Raw genomic sequence first — 15574 nt, 5'->3', positions numbered from 1 at the left:
TTTCACGTATACACGACAAAGTTTACACATATCCGCGATAACGGCCAAAAACGCTGTATTACGTATGCCAGGCCAGGAGTTGTTCGCGCTTGCTTTTACAATAGACACGTACTGCGCATGTCTGCATACCTAACACGTACTACGCATGTGCACGATGTCATCGTTTTCAAAGATTCCCGTATTGGGTGTTTACATGGAGACGATAACGGTGGCGTTTTCAAAAACTTGCACTTTGAAACCCGTTTTCAAAAATATGCGTTTTCAGTCCCCAAAACGCCGTTGTCGTGTAAATGAACAGGCAAAACGCATAAAAAATTTCCTGTTTTTGGCTGAAAACGTTGTCATGTAAACAGCCCCTTATGCTTTTCTGTTTTCTGCAGAGATCTCTCACCTCTGCTATTCTGCTTGGCTCTGATTTGATAAGAGCCATTAGCATTTACTATAAGAAAAAAAGCAGAATTTCCCAGGGGTATAACATGATGCACATATGTCAGTATATATCAGAATATGTGCATAAATTGATGCTGTCTCCACTTTTAGTCCCAATCCCTTTTAGTCCACTGGCCTAAACAGGGAATTCAGGCATCTCATTTCCCCCACAATTTTACATCTATCACTGATTTGATAAGAGTATTTTGACCCCTTAGTTTTTTAAAAAAAAAATCATGTTATCTCAATAGATGGTCCACTTATAATTGTCTATTTCAGGGAAGGTTAATGCTCTGAAGATTAACTGTATGCCAAAGATTAATTACCTATTCAATTCACTTCCATATTCCTCTGTCACATTTTAAACAGCTTGACAAAATAATAAAAATAACATCTACTTAGGCAAATTGCAGATACCAACTGCCAGATGGGGATTAGGATTGCCAAAACTATTTTATTATTATTATGATTTCTCTTTAAGCCGCCTTGCGTACTGGTCACTTTCTCCAGAAAGGGCACCCCCTTGGTATAGTGTCGTTATGTGATACAACATACTTGATCGTCAGACTGGATCATCTGTCTTGATAGCTATCGCGATAGTTGGAATCTATAGGCGATTCCTGATACTATTGTCAAGTCTAATTTCAGCCCGTTAAGCTGTCTCCAGCTCATAACTTCCTGTTAACAAAATTGCACTTTTGACTATATATGCATTATACAGTTATGGAAGAGAAATGATTTAAAATCACACTATAAGGTGTCACCCAGATGAGGATGGGTTCCCTTTTGAGTCTGGTTCCTCTCAAGATTTCTTCCTCATGTTGTCTCAGGGAGTTTTTGCTTGCCAACTTCACCTCTGGCTTGCTCATTAGGGTTAAATTTACAAATGTAAAATTTATATCTGGAATTGCATCAGGAAGGGCATCAGGCATAAAAACTGTGCTAAATCAAAAATGCGGACCAATGGTCTGCTGTGGCGACCCCAAATGGGAGCAGCCGAAAGAAGAAGAACATCATAGAGGTGCAGCGTTTATTATGCAAAATCTGTGGATGAACCTAGCAGTCCAACTAGCTGAGATACCGGCAAAAAACACCAGTACTAAAGCTCTTTTAGCTGTTAAAAGTGTGTGAGAGAGGGACTTAACACTGAAGGAGGAAAAAAGGAATAGAATATGCTCTAACTAGATTTGTCAAAAGATCTTAGAAAACACCTTATTCAATTTAAGATCCAGATTCTACCTGACTCCTAGCAGACTACATACAGTAGGTCTAAAGAACACAGCAGAATGCTGGCGATGTGAAATAGAGGAAAGAGATCTTATTTATGCTCCTGCCCTAGAATTCCACAATTCTGGATGCAAATTCACAAGTATATTTGTGAAGTCCTCAAAACTCAGTTCTCCTACAGCCCAAGACTACAGACGGGCGGTAACCATATTTTCAGAGGATGGAGTAGGGTAGGAACATCATTTCAAGTATGGGCTGCAGAAATAGACAAAGTAGCAGTATATGAAAAACTCTCATACAGAATGTTAGGTAGATTAGATACATACATGTGTAAGTTGGGTAAATATTTAACCTTTACTGATTACGCTTAATGAACACAAAATATGTATATGTGTATGGCAGAAGACCACATCAGGTTCCACGTCTGTCTGCCAAAAACAGAAAGCTGAGGCTGTATTGGGCAAAGGCTCACCAAAACTGGCCAGTTGAAGACACACAGATGGTAGGGTCAGAATTTGTTGCTGACCATGTGCATCTCTTCATAGCCACATTGTACCCATTTTCTAATGGCTACTTCCAGCATGATGCACAGTAATGCACCATGTCACAAAGCAAAAGCCATCTCAAACTGGTGTCATAAACATTATAATGAGTTCAGTGTTCTTCAGTGGCCTTCCCAGTCACCGGATCTGACTCCAATAGGACACCTTTGGGATGTGGTAGAATGGGAGATTCTACTTGACATGACTGCATCACGCAATTCCTGCAGAATTTTCAGGTACACTTTCATGTACCTGAAAATTCTGCAGGAATTGCGTGATGCAGTCATGTCAACATGGACCAAAATCTCAAAGGAATGTTTCCAGTATTTTGTGGAATCCATGCCAAGAATTGTAGAGTTTGAGCGAACAGGCAAGAAAAGCAAGGAAGTCATAAAATTCTGAATCTTTGTGGACTCAAGTTGATTATCGCTTGTTTACTGATTGCTGGATTTCAACTGTCCTGTGAACAATCACCAAGTGATAGGACATCCCTGACCAGAGGTTGAACCGTCTCAGCCAAGAGGACCCTCTGTTAAACTCATTGATTTAGGCCGTTGGCCAAGACCAGATGGCTCACCCAACAAGATGGCAAAACTGATAACTTCTCACCCAAGGACTGAGACCCTGGACTGAGACCCTTTGTTCTTTCCCCCAGGAACACAATTATCACCCTGTTCTCATCATCAGTCACACATTCCACAGAACCCAGCTTTAACAAATGCATCAAGTTTCCTTCCATCTCCTGTAAGGACAATGACTTTTAAAATGTTGCACCATAGTTTGAAAATGTGTTGCCTTCTTAGGGTCATTCCTTATATGTATCATGCCTATAGCCACCAGGCCATTATGATGCTTTTGATCATTGAACATGTATCATAGTGTTAATGAGGGTATCAATAACAGCAGGTATGTCATGTTTCGTATGTGTGTGATCACTATTAAATTTCCTAAGGGTTAGTATAACATGAATTTGAGTAAAATGTATTACATGCATGTTACCAAATTCCTGACCAAAGTTCAAACTTAACCTTGTGGAAAGTTAGAAAAGGCACATTACTCAGAGCCCTGTATGCTAATTAGTGTCAGAGGAGGAGAATGCAGTTTACAGCCTGCCCCAAGATCCTGCTGATTGGAGCAAACACTTTGGGGTCAGCCCAACTGGAAAGGGTTAAAATCCACTGACACAAAGGGAACTCTGAGTCTCAACTACCAACATATCCATGAGAGGTCTCTTATAACATCTTCAAAGAGTATCATCCATCCTCATCACGAGAGGTCTCTTAACATCTTCAGAGTTCTTGTCACAAAACTACTCCAGAAGGGTTCTCTTCAACTAACAGCTCAAGAGATTCTCCATCCACATCTGAAGGAAGTCTCATCAACCAAGAGCTTTAGAAGTTCTCTCACCCCTCAACGTCACGCTTGCTCTGAGGCTCTGCATTCATACTGGTTCCTGCAAAGCATCCAACTCCCTCCTTCGCACCACTGTGAACCGCTCAAAGTTTTGCAACCCACTTACGAGACTCTGTCGGGTTCACGCCTCACTCTGTTTATCATCCTCATTGGTTCTGAGATGCTACTTAAGGCCAACCAGCCTGCCGGACAATCAACATTGCCAGAAAATCTCTCAAAAACAACGACAAAGCGAGGGAGTCCCTGGCAACACAAATGCAAGAATAGTACCTCCAGATTCTAGCTGAACTGGTGCATTTAATATAAAGTTTAATGCCCTTCTAAACAAAGTGAAGGTTAAATTAATAAGTTAATAAACACACATGGGGTGAAAATGGCTTTGAACAGAGAATGAATGAAATCTCAAGTTTCTCAGATCATGACCTGAATGAACCATCAACTTATACACACACACACACACACACACACACACACACACACACACACACACACAGTCGAGGTCATAAGTTTACATACACCTTGCAGAATCTGCAAAATGTTAATAATTTAAAAAGAATAAGAGGGATCATAAAAATTGCATTTTGTTTTTATTTAGTACTGCCCTGAATAAGCTATTTCACATAGCACATGTTTGCATATAGTCCACAAGACACAATATAACTGAATTTACACAAACAAACCAGTTCAAAAGTTTACATATGTTTGATTCTTAATACTACGTGTTGTTGGATGATAAACGACTGTTATGTTTTGTGATAGTTATTCATCAGTCCCTTGTTTGTCCTGAGCACTTAAACTAGCCACTCTTCTTAATAATAATAATAATAATAATAATAATAATAATAAAGAAAAATCCTCCACATTATTTGGTTTTCCAGCATATTTGATCCATTTCCAACAGTGGCTATATGATTTCGAGATCAATCTTTTCATGGTTAGGAGAACTGAGGGACTCATACACAACTATTACAAAAGGTGTAAACATTAATTGATTCTCAAGAAGGCAACATGATATATTAAGAGCCGACGGGGTGTAAAATTTTGAACAGGATGATCGGTGTAAATTGTTATTATTTTGTCCTTTGGGAAACAAGTAAATATCTTATGTAATTTTTATCTTATGTAAATGTAAATATCTTAATTTTTTCATTTATTACTGACCTTCATAAGCTACATATGATATTTACATGTTTCCCAGAAGACAAAATAATAATAATTTACACCGACTTACATAATTACCAATTTACATAGTAACTGTATATATATATCTATATTAAAAAACTATACCTGGAAGTCTGGATTGGGGCCTTCACTGAGATCATAACCATAACGACCAATAGTCATGAGTCCAGAGAAGACCAGAGCAGGACAATTAGATACAATGTGTTTGACCGTATCAACAGTTTCATCAGGATGCAGGCCATGTTTACCTAATGGAGCACAAAGAACAAATAAAGTTAACAATGATTACTGTCCTACACCACTGATTCATTACTAATATTCAGGTTATGAAATCTTGTATGACAATGAAGCATATTGTGCTTCATTGAGGAAAATAGCCTTAGTCCAGCTCTGGATGTCAGAAGCTGAATATTGCTGACCAATCTCTAAAGTATACTTGCTCCAGTTCATACATGGAACATTGGGGTACACAATTTGCCATTCTGCTGGCACTAACCTCAATAACCTTAGTTTTCCGGTAGGGCTGGGTGAGAGGACAATGTTATCAAATATCGAATCAAAGAATTTCCTTAAGAGGCATTCAGTTTTTACAGAATGTAGAAGTGAATCCTTCTTAAATCAAGACAATATGTTTTTTATTTTAACTCGGTGATGACTACAATACAGAATCAAACAGGGTGATGAAGCGATCTGACTCTGGACGTCTGGATTTTGTTTTTAAGCCACATTTAGACAAAGTTTATAGATGGAGTGATGTACTTGGGAATCACAATTTATTTTGTTATAATTAAGTTTACATTTGCCCAGCCCTATTTTCCAAATATGCCTTATCAGATAAATAAAGAATTAGAGTAGCTCAGTTAGCTAAGCATAATAACCAGTATCAACCTATTGTGCTATAAGAAAAAGTATGCATGTACAAATGCAGAAATTGCTTTTTGCATATATAGACATCCTTGCATTTCTTCTTTAAGACTCATGATCAACTACAGAGCTTAAAGGTACTTGAAGTATGCAGTGAGACAAACACAGGTGAATATTATATAACACAGGTGAATATAACAGGCTGTCTGTGAAATGAATACACACTTTCCTCGCCGCTGGTGTTGATCTGAACCATGACCTGTAACCCCCGGGTGTTAGAAGATCGTAACTTCTGCCATGAGCTGTTAAGTTTGTCAGCCAGTTTTACAGAGTCGATTGTCTCGACCATGTAAAGGTTTGGAACACCTATAAGCCAATTCAAAAAAGGGCAAAACTCAATATAATGTATTTATTCTAATGAAATTTAGAATAAATTTCATATACATGTTCAAGATGGATCTGTTTAGAAGAACAAAGGCAAAGAAAGCATTTTTTTTAATCAATAAACTTATGAAGTAAACCCATTATGACAGAGCTAACCTGCTTACCTAAGAGTTTATTAACATTGCCCTTCTGTAGATGTCCAATGAAATGCCATTTAATTTCAGGGCATGATGTCAAAATCTAAGATAAAAAGATCAGACACAGTAAAATATGAGTAAAATATTTTAAAAACACAGCACATGAGCTGAAAAAGTGACATAGATATTTAGGGTCACTAGTAGTCTTATTGTTGCCAGACATGACCTCTAACAAGAATACACATATAAAAGACACTAGGAGACTTCAAATTTAATCTAAGGTGGATGGGAATATATTTTTGTCATAATTCACAAGTTTCTGAAAGTCTCCCGACATCTATTGTTAGAGACTTCTATCCAAGCAAGACTAAAGTCACCTCCAATAAGGGCTACATACCAGAGGGTGAGAGGCTTTCTCCACAAGCTCATTTACCTATGAGGAGGTGCAAAATACATACATTATAGAATCATTAGAGCCAGAATACAAAGGTGATATATAAATTTACTTACATAGTTCTCTCCAAAGTTGCGTTGCCCATGTTTATAAGCCTCAACTACCATGTCTGGAGGCTTGGTTTTACTCACAGCAACTAACCTAGGTGCAATGCATGGTAATGTCTGTCGGAAAAGAGATGAAAAGCAATGTTAAATAGGAAAATATCATTTAAAATTGCATGAACTACGTTCCTTATAAAGTGTCATCAACAACAACTAGCTTTGATTAGTCAGTGTATTTTTTTTCCTGGGTAAACCTTTGAAAAGGAGACATAACACATGCTTCACAATAATAAAACCTATGTTATCTTGCTTTATAATTGTATGACGATCTGGGAAAACCCAACAGATGTTGCTGCAGTTAAATTCTGGATCACTCAAAAAAAAAAGTTTTTCTGTCAATAACATACGTACCTTGATCTTTACTTTAAGAAAATACATTTTATAAAACAAGTTCTTTTTAAAAAAATTTAGGTTACTTTCTACCCTTGCTTTGGCTGTGTGCTGGTGAGGTTTTAGGTATCTTTAGGAAAGACTGACTATTTTACCACTGCATTTGTGTCTTACATGACATGATATTTTCAAGCAAAGTGTGCTTTTCTCATGCAATGAATGGTATGATTTGGAAGTTGGATAATTGCCATTGCTAAATGGACCTAAGTCTAATCAATTCAGATTGTAATCAGACTGCGGCTACCAAAATTTCTGCAAAGCTCCCGTACAGTTACATTATCATCAAAACAGAGAAGAGTTCTTTATACACTCTGTACAGATGACAGAAGACAAAGTTTTAAAATGGTTAAATGACTGAATAAAATTTAAACAGAACTCATGAGCTTAATCAATGATTATTTCCCCACTGATATTTTCTTGAACAGTGATCACTCAAGTGAAAAGATGATGTGTTTAAATGACTTGTGTTTAAATACCGCAAATGACTTTTACCTCAGGTGATGAGACAGAGACTGATTGGGATGATGTCAATAAAGTGATATAAAGAGATAATCAGCATTTCCCATTGTAAACATATTGTTTAAAATTTGTTGCAAACATTTTTCTACAAGTAGATTAGGTTATAAATGTAGAGATAGGTGGGGTGCCTTTCAGTAGAATTGTAATGAAATCTTTAAATTCAATTTTATCCCGATTTACTTTTGGGAGTAACCAAAATTTGAAATGCCATAATTTTACTTATGGATGAAAAAAAGTGCAAAAAGGAAATATTTCAGTTTAGTAAAACAGTTTTCAGAACTATATATAGCAGAAAATATCCAAATTTGACTTTGGAAAGGGTTTTAACAGGACACCACACAATTAGCTCCTTACTATTACAAATATTAATGGGTAAACTTATAATCAGTTGAAACAAATTAAAAATAATAACAACAATAATTAGGTCAATAAAGAAGGCCAAGCACCCAGACTCTGTGAACCGCACATTCATAGACAGGCTACAATTGTTGCATAAGCAATCACTGGAAAGCAGAGTCATAACTATAGGTAAAGGGATTCAAGAATGATTTGTAGTTTCAGGGATTTGCCAGGGCATTACAGGAGAACAGATTTGAATATCAATATTCCTTTAATAATTTTTGTTCAGATAGGTCTCAAAATGACGTATGCCAAATTTGGTGATGATTGGACAAATTTTGTAGGAGGAGCAGTGAAAAAACAGTTTTTAACAAAATCCACAATGGTCAACAGAAAGTACACTTGAATTTCAGATGTTGGTGTGCGTTCAAGTCAGCATATTTGAGGGAATGATAGGGAACTTGATCTGTGAATTTAGCACAAATTCTTCAAATGATATAAGGTAAAAATTAAAGTTGTTACAGTTCTTGATGGTGGCACTAGAGCTTTGTCAACACTTGGCCCAAATTTGATCAGAATTTTCCTTAGACCCCCAAATCATTGTGCCAAATTTCACAACTTTTTACCAGAAGCCACCCTAGCCAGAAGAAGAAGAAGAAGAAGAAGAGAAGGTAGAATAACAATAGGGTGCCAATGCACCTTCATAAAGCAGAGATCTTCGGGGGCCAACCAGCATTTGTATATCGCACCACAAGGTGCTCGTTCTTGGCAAGTCACACAGAATACTAAAGCAAACTAGATGCACCTACTGTTCAAGTTCTGTGGTGGCACGTCAATACTAACACTGTGAAGTGCGTTCTGCAAACTGATTGGCTGACCGTGGGCATATTTTTGATGTAGCCCAGTCAACAGTACAAATCCACTCACAGATTAGTCCAACAATCCAGTACGGCGAGAACTTACAGAAATCGTTATTTGAATTTAACCCCGCACCCTGTGGATGACCATGCCCCAACCAGGCATGTGGCCTTAGCATTTAGTCCTGAATAAGCCTTTCAATTTCATTCAAATCCATCTAAATTATCATGTGTTGTAGCTGATTGAATAAATTAAGCTCACTTATTAAAAAATTGGTTAGCATGTGATGGCCATGTTGTTTACAAATACAATACAAAAATACAAATTTTCTCAATTATTTTGTCTTTTGAACTCTTATTCAAAAGACAAAATAATTGAGAAAATGGTATCAGGGCAGGAAACGTTGAAAAATGTTGGGTTGTTATTTTATTGTTATTTTTTTATGGGTTACACATATTGGGTAGTATAGTTGAGTTATTTGTTTCACGTCTGAGCTAATTTGGTAACAACCCAACATATTAATTTAGGTATTCTGGTCTTGGGATGGCATTTTAAATTTTAACATTCCAGCTTGTAACAAACAGAACTCACTGATTTGAGAACCACCCTGCTGCTTTTTCTTAAAAATAAAGGTAACGATATACAGTTTCCAGCATAAATGAGTACACACTAACAGATCTGTCTGTTATTGAATATTTATGGCACATGTGATGTAAGCAGTTCATTCAAAATCCACATTTGGAATGAATTAACCCAGATTGGTGAAAATATTTGCATGTAAACATAGCCAAAGGGCAACAGTTGTAGATGTAACAACAAAACTAAAAACGGTCAAAATTAGTAACGTTTAGCTAAACCAGACAAAATGCAGGTAGACAAACAAAACCTAATCCAATAGCGTCAACAGCAAAAATTATTATATAATTCCATTACCAGCCACCAAACAGTTTAATGAGTTTTGTAACATGCAATGGCCTTGCAATGATTGACTGCAATGATTGATTGGCATATGGCAGCCATATTGTTCACAAATCTCAACATGTTTTTGATCATTACTGAGCTTCAGATTTTATTGAGTAATGCAACACTAAAATTAAGAAGATAAGGCAAAAATCCTAGAAGTTCTCAAAATTATTTTCTGCATATTTTTTTGCTAAATGGTTCAAAAGGCAAATTTTTAGTGTGTAAGGAAACAAAACATGGGGTAGAAGACGTTTCTGTACACCGTACACCTTATTTTACAAGAGATATGCTTGTTCTAACCTTCAAAAACACAAACTGAGTGAGACAGCATCATTTACTAGGGTGTTGAGAGGGACAAAACTTTCAGGTTTCAATGGCAATAGCTCAACGTTTACCCTGTCAAATGAATGCTGAAAGCTGACTGGCCAGTGTTGGCCATGTTTTGGCCAAGTAATCAAGTCATCATCAAACAGCCAATTAGAGAATTGCACAGAAATGCAGTATACCAAATTTGAGAAACAGTTATCTAAATTTAGCTTTGTCTCTTATGCATAACCATGCCTCAAGCTTTGCATATAACCTCAAAATCTTGTTCTACATTTGCTTTGTCATGTTTTGTGCAAATCAGTACAAGCAATCACAAGTTAAAAATGTTTAAGTACATTAGGCTCCGCCTCACTAAAATCGATTGGCATACAGTGGCCATATTGTTTACAAAGGTCAAACTCCCCTGAGTAGTGTGACACCAATTGACAACCTGCATCCTGGGTGATCGGATCACAAGTGGTCAGCGCTAAATATAGGTGTGAACAGGGTCAAATACATCTCGAAGACGCATTGTGATCCGATCACTCAAACCCGATTCGGAGGTGGTCGGGGACACATATGGCCACATCACATTTGTAGTGTGAATGTGAATGCGTCTCAGACAGCACCAACGACCAACTAATGGACTGTCTCATTGCCCTAGCAGGGTATATGTAATCATTGCGAGACTATCTGCAAATCGCCCTGAGCTCTCTGCCTCTAGGCTAATGGATAAAGATGATGATATAACACCAGACAAAAGCAGTTGCTTTTCATTACTTCATATGTTGTCTAATTTCTCATTCATTTCTAAGTTTTGTTAGCAGACCACATGATTAAAACATGTAAAACAATACATGAAGGTACATGAGATAGGATCTGTGGAACGTTTCTGCCTGAAAAAAAAAAAATGCAGAAAAAAAAATGCAGCAGAAGACTGACGTAATAAATGAATGACAGCCTTTCTCCAGTAGAAACGATGTATGAAATCTGATCACAAGTAGTCCATGAAGGCACATTCATAACGCCAGGTGTAAATGGCTATGCATCTTGGCTGTCCACTTGTGATTCGATCACCCAGGTTAATGCCAGGTGTGAAAGGGGCCACAATGAAGTATGATGCAGTATTTGCCATAAATACCACTATTACACATCACTCCTTTGTTCCTTCTCATCTGTGCACTTCAGGCTGTAAAAATATGTTAAAAAAAATTATATATTATATATATAAATATAATGTAGCTACCCACTTTGCAGTGCCTGTGGCTTCTTTTTAATCTGACTGCAGAGTCAGAGCTACAGGTGTATGGAATGTACTTGTACTTTCAGACATTTTTAGCCTATAATTGTGTGTCACATTTTGTGTGCTTGTGAAAAAACTGGTATGTGTGTATTCAAATGTTTGAACAAGTAAACTGAAATTTGTGAATGTGTAAAAAAAAAAAAAAGTTGTGTGCAGATAAAATTATCTGCAGATGTGTAGAAAACATTTTGTGAATATGCAAAAAATTAAAATTATACACAAATTATTTTATCAGTGAACTTTCATGAAAAAGTCTAATTTAGGACAATCACAAAGGCCTGACCTGAATTCCATAGGACATTTGTGGACTGAACTGAAAAAGTGTGTCCAAGCAAGGTGGTCCACAAACCTGACTCAGTTACACCAGTTCTATCAGGAGGAATGGGCAAAAGTATTGTGAGAAGCTTGTGGAAGGCTACCCCAAGAGTTTGATTAAAGTTAAGCTCATATTATAAATTCATATTGTTTTCATTAAGATCTTCCATCTTCTTGTTCCTCTTCTTCTCTGTGAAACTGATCGTGCAGTCCAAACCGAAAGTCCTACAGACATGAAACTTGGTCAGTATGTAGTACTCCCTCCCATTACTAAGTTTAGCTACTCAATACTCAGGGGCAAGAGAGGTGAGCCCGATTGGTCTAATGGTGGCACTTTTGGAAAGTGTTTAAAAGGTTGTAGCACATCAGCTATGCTCATACCTACATAGGAATAACATTCAGGAAATGTAACAGTCAGGATTTAGGCCTCATCATAGCACAGAGATAGCACTGGTTACAGTGGTAAATGACCTACTGTTGGCCTCCGATCAGGGTTGTGTCTCCTTGCTTATGTTGCTTGACCATAGTGCAGCTTCTGATACCACTGATCATGCTGTTCTCCTTGATAGACAAGAAAATGTTGTTGGCATTAAGGGAATGGCCCTCTCCTGGTTCAGGTCTTATTTGACAGATTGTTATCAGTTTGTAGACATAAATGGTGGCTCCTGAAGTAAAGCTGGGTGTTCCGTAAGGTTCTATTTTAACCCTACCGCTCTTTTCTTTATATGCTATGTAAAAATGTGTATTTGCTACCTCTGGGCAAAATTATTTCATTTCATTTCTGTTTCATCATGTGCAAAAGACCTTGGTGTGATTATTAACTCTAGTCTTTCATTTGAAGCTCATGTAGATAATATTACTAGGATAGCTTTCTTTCATCTCAGAAATATTGCTGAGATAAGAAATATAATACTACACTACATGATGAAGAAAAATTAGTTCATGCTTTTGTTACCTCTAGGTTGGATTGTTGTAATGCCTTACTGTCTGGCTGTTCCAGTAGGTGCATAAACAAGCTCCAGTTAGTCCAGAATTCAGCTGCAAGAGTCCTTACTAGAACCAAAAGACATGACCACATCACCCCTATCTTATCCACATTGCACTGACTCACAATCAAATTTCGTATTGATTAAAAAAATACTACTTTTGACCTGTGAAGCACTGAATGGTCTCAGGCCACAGTACCTGAGCAGATTTTTGGTCTTCTATGATCCGCCAAGTACAGGCTGTTTGATGGTAACTTGAATAGTGACGGCTACAGCAGGGGGTAGAGCTTTCTCTTACAAAGCCCCACAGTTACAGAACAGATTTCCAATTAGTGTTCGGGGCTCAGACACAGTCTCAGTGTTTAAGTCTAGGCTGAAAACATATTTGTTTAGTACATTGACATACATTGTCACATATACATTACAGCACAGTGAAATTCTTTTTCTTCACATATCCCAGCTGGTTAGGAAGCTGGGGTCAGAGCTCAAGGTCAGCCATGATACAGTGTCCCTGGAGCAGAGAGGGTTAAGGGCCTTGCTCAAGGGCCCAACAGTGGCAGCTTGGCAGTGCTAGGGCTGGACCTTCTGAGCAGTAGAACAGAGCCTTAACCATTGAGCCACGATTGCCCCAAAAACAGGGTCTGAAAGGTTATTGCTTGTGCTTCTTATTTTCAGAATTGCACATCAAATTAGAGATTTTGTGAAAGGTCATTGTTGGAATAGTTTGTGTACAAATTTTATTTGCAGATTCACAATTTTTTTTACAGCTGCAAATTATACCTGCATACACAATTTTTTTTTTTTTTTTTACACATTCACAATCTACATGTTCAACCATTTGAATACACCCATACAATTTTTTTTTCATGCACACAAAATTGTAGGCTAAAAATGTTCAAAGTGACAAGTTTGAAAATACGCTATATGGCCAAAAGTATGTGGACACCTGACCGTGGGCATTAACACGAAGTTGGTCTACACTTTGCTATCATAACAGTCTCTACACTTCTGGGAATGCTTTCCTCTCGATGTTCAAACGTGGCTTCAGCCACATGGGCATTAGTGAGGCCACTTGAGTTATTCGACATCAACCATGGCATACCATGTCTTTATGGACCTCACTTTGTGCACTTTGTGAAACAGGTTTGGGATGTTTAGCTCTTAATTCTACAGCATATAACAACATTTTAGACAATTTCATGCTTACAATTTCGTGGCAACAATTTGGGGAAGGCCCGCATATGGGTGTGATGTTTAGGTGTCCACATACTTTTGGCCATATAGTGTATTATGATCTTTTTTCAATAACATATTGGTGTCTTGAGTCATTTTATCCTTGTGTGCACTGCTTCCTTGCATTAGCTAGTCAATTGCAGGCCTTCGTATTCAGATGTTCATCTCTATGGGTGCTGGAGATATTATCTGATTTTACTTGCAGTGTTTGCTAACTTTAATTAGATATCATTCACCATTGGTGAATATCCTGAAATTTATTTTTCAAATATTCCACATTCTGTGCCTACTAGCTGGTTAGAGGAGCTTGAAGCAAATGCACTGCTAGTGTCAGAGTGTCATAGAGTGTCATAGAGTGGGTATTCAAACTGGTAGTTGTATCATCAGCATCATCTGAGATGCTGCATACAGACAGGAACTTGAATGACTGTTACTTGGGTGGACCTAGAACAATCCAGAGCTGAACATGCTCAAAACTGTGAAGCTAATGGTTAATTATGGAGGTGGCACCACCACTGCCTCACCTTACTTTACTGGCCAAACTGTGATGGCTGTGGAGCCCTTTAATTTTTTGGGAACTACTATCTCTCAGGACTTTGAAGAGGGTAGCCAACATTGACTGTACTGCAAAAACACCCTGCAGAGAATACAAGTCCTGAATCAGCTGAGAAATTACAACTTACCACAGGAGCTACTGACCCAATTCTACAACCTTTGAATCTGTCCACATCACCTCAGTAACAGTCTGGTTTGGTTGTGCAACCAGCAAGGAGCTGAACAGACTACAATGTACTATACTGTCGAGTAAGACTGCCCTCTGTCAAAGACCTGGTTTCCTATGGAGCCAGGAAGAAAGCAGAAAAAAAAAATTGCCAAACCACTTACACCCTACAAGTCCTACCTTTTGGCCTGTACCTAGGACCACTTAAAGATTTGATTCAATTCAATTCAATTTTGCTCTTGAGCTCTAAGCAGAATCATCAGTGCTCATAATTATATCAGCCACCAAGATATTCACCACTATTTTTTCAGGAATTTTCAATCTCACTTGGTTTCACTAGATATAATAGATTAATTCTGAATGGAGACCTGAATAATCTTATTAATAAAAAGAATGACTCCAAAGCTATGGAGCTTCATTTACACAACATGTAAATGAAGCCACTCATCAACATTATGCACTTTTTACTGGCCTCCCAAAAAACAACTAACAGACTTCAGCTCATTCAAAACTGTGCAGCTTGGCTATTAACCAGAACCAAAAGGAGAGAGCGGACCATTCCAGTTTTAGCTGCTTTGCACTGGCTGCCTGTAACATTTAGAATTGATTTTAAGGTCCTCCTCCTTATATACAAAGCATTTCATGAGCTAGAACCAAGCTACACTGCTAAGTCCCTTGTTAACTATGTGCCTTCAAGAACACCGAGATCATCTGTTGCTGGTTTATTGGAAGTTCCCAGCAACAGCCAAAGGAAAATCGGGAATGCAGCTTTTGTCAGTTACGCCCCAAAGCTATGGAACACACTACCTATCGATAGGGATAACTTATGTGCATTTTCTTTCTTTCAGTAGGTGCTGTGAGCCATTGAGAGACAGAGCTGGTGGAGTTTGCACACGACATATGCA

At 37.8% G+C, this 15574-nt stretch overlaps 1 protein-coding gene across 2 annotated transcripts in view; it reads right to left on the bottom strand.

Annotated features, from left to right (window-relative positions):
• Window positions 1–15574, bottom strand: part of plpbp (pyridoxal phosphate binding protein) — a 30853-nt gene that overhangs the window by 11859 nt on the left and 3420 nt on the right. For both annotated transcript variants that reach the window (XM_026920784.3, XM_026920785.3), the window contains exons 2-6: window positions 6689–6796; window positions 6576–6611; window positions 6206–6281; window positions 5883–6023; window positions 4899–5041 (exon numbers count right to left, since the gene is read on the bottom strand). In XM_026920784.3, the coding sequence (XP_026776585.1) occupies window positions 4899–5041; window positions 5883–6023; window positions 6206–6281; window positions 6576–6611; window positions 6689–6796 (504 nt within the window). The remainder of the gene's footprint in view (window positions 1–4898; window positions 5042–5882; window positions 6024–6205; window positions 6282–6575; window positions 6612–6688; window positions 6797–15574) is intronic.

This window comes from Pangasianodon hypophthalmus, chromosome 16 (genome assembly GCF_027358585.1).
Source record: "Pangasianodon hypophthalmus isolate fPanHyp1 chromosome 16, fPanHyp1.pri, whole genome shotgun sequence".
Taxonomy (NCBI): Eukaryota; Metazoa; Chordata; class Actinopteri; order Siluriformes; family Pangasiidae; genus Pangasianodon; species Pangasianodon hypophthalmus.
This window is presented reverse-complemented; position numbering and strand designations above follow the sequence as displayed.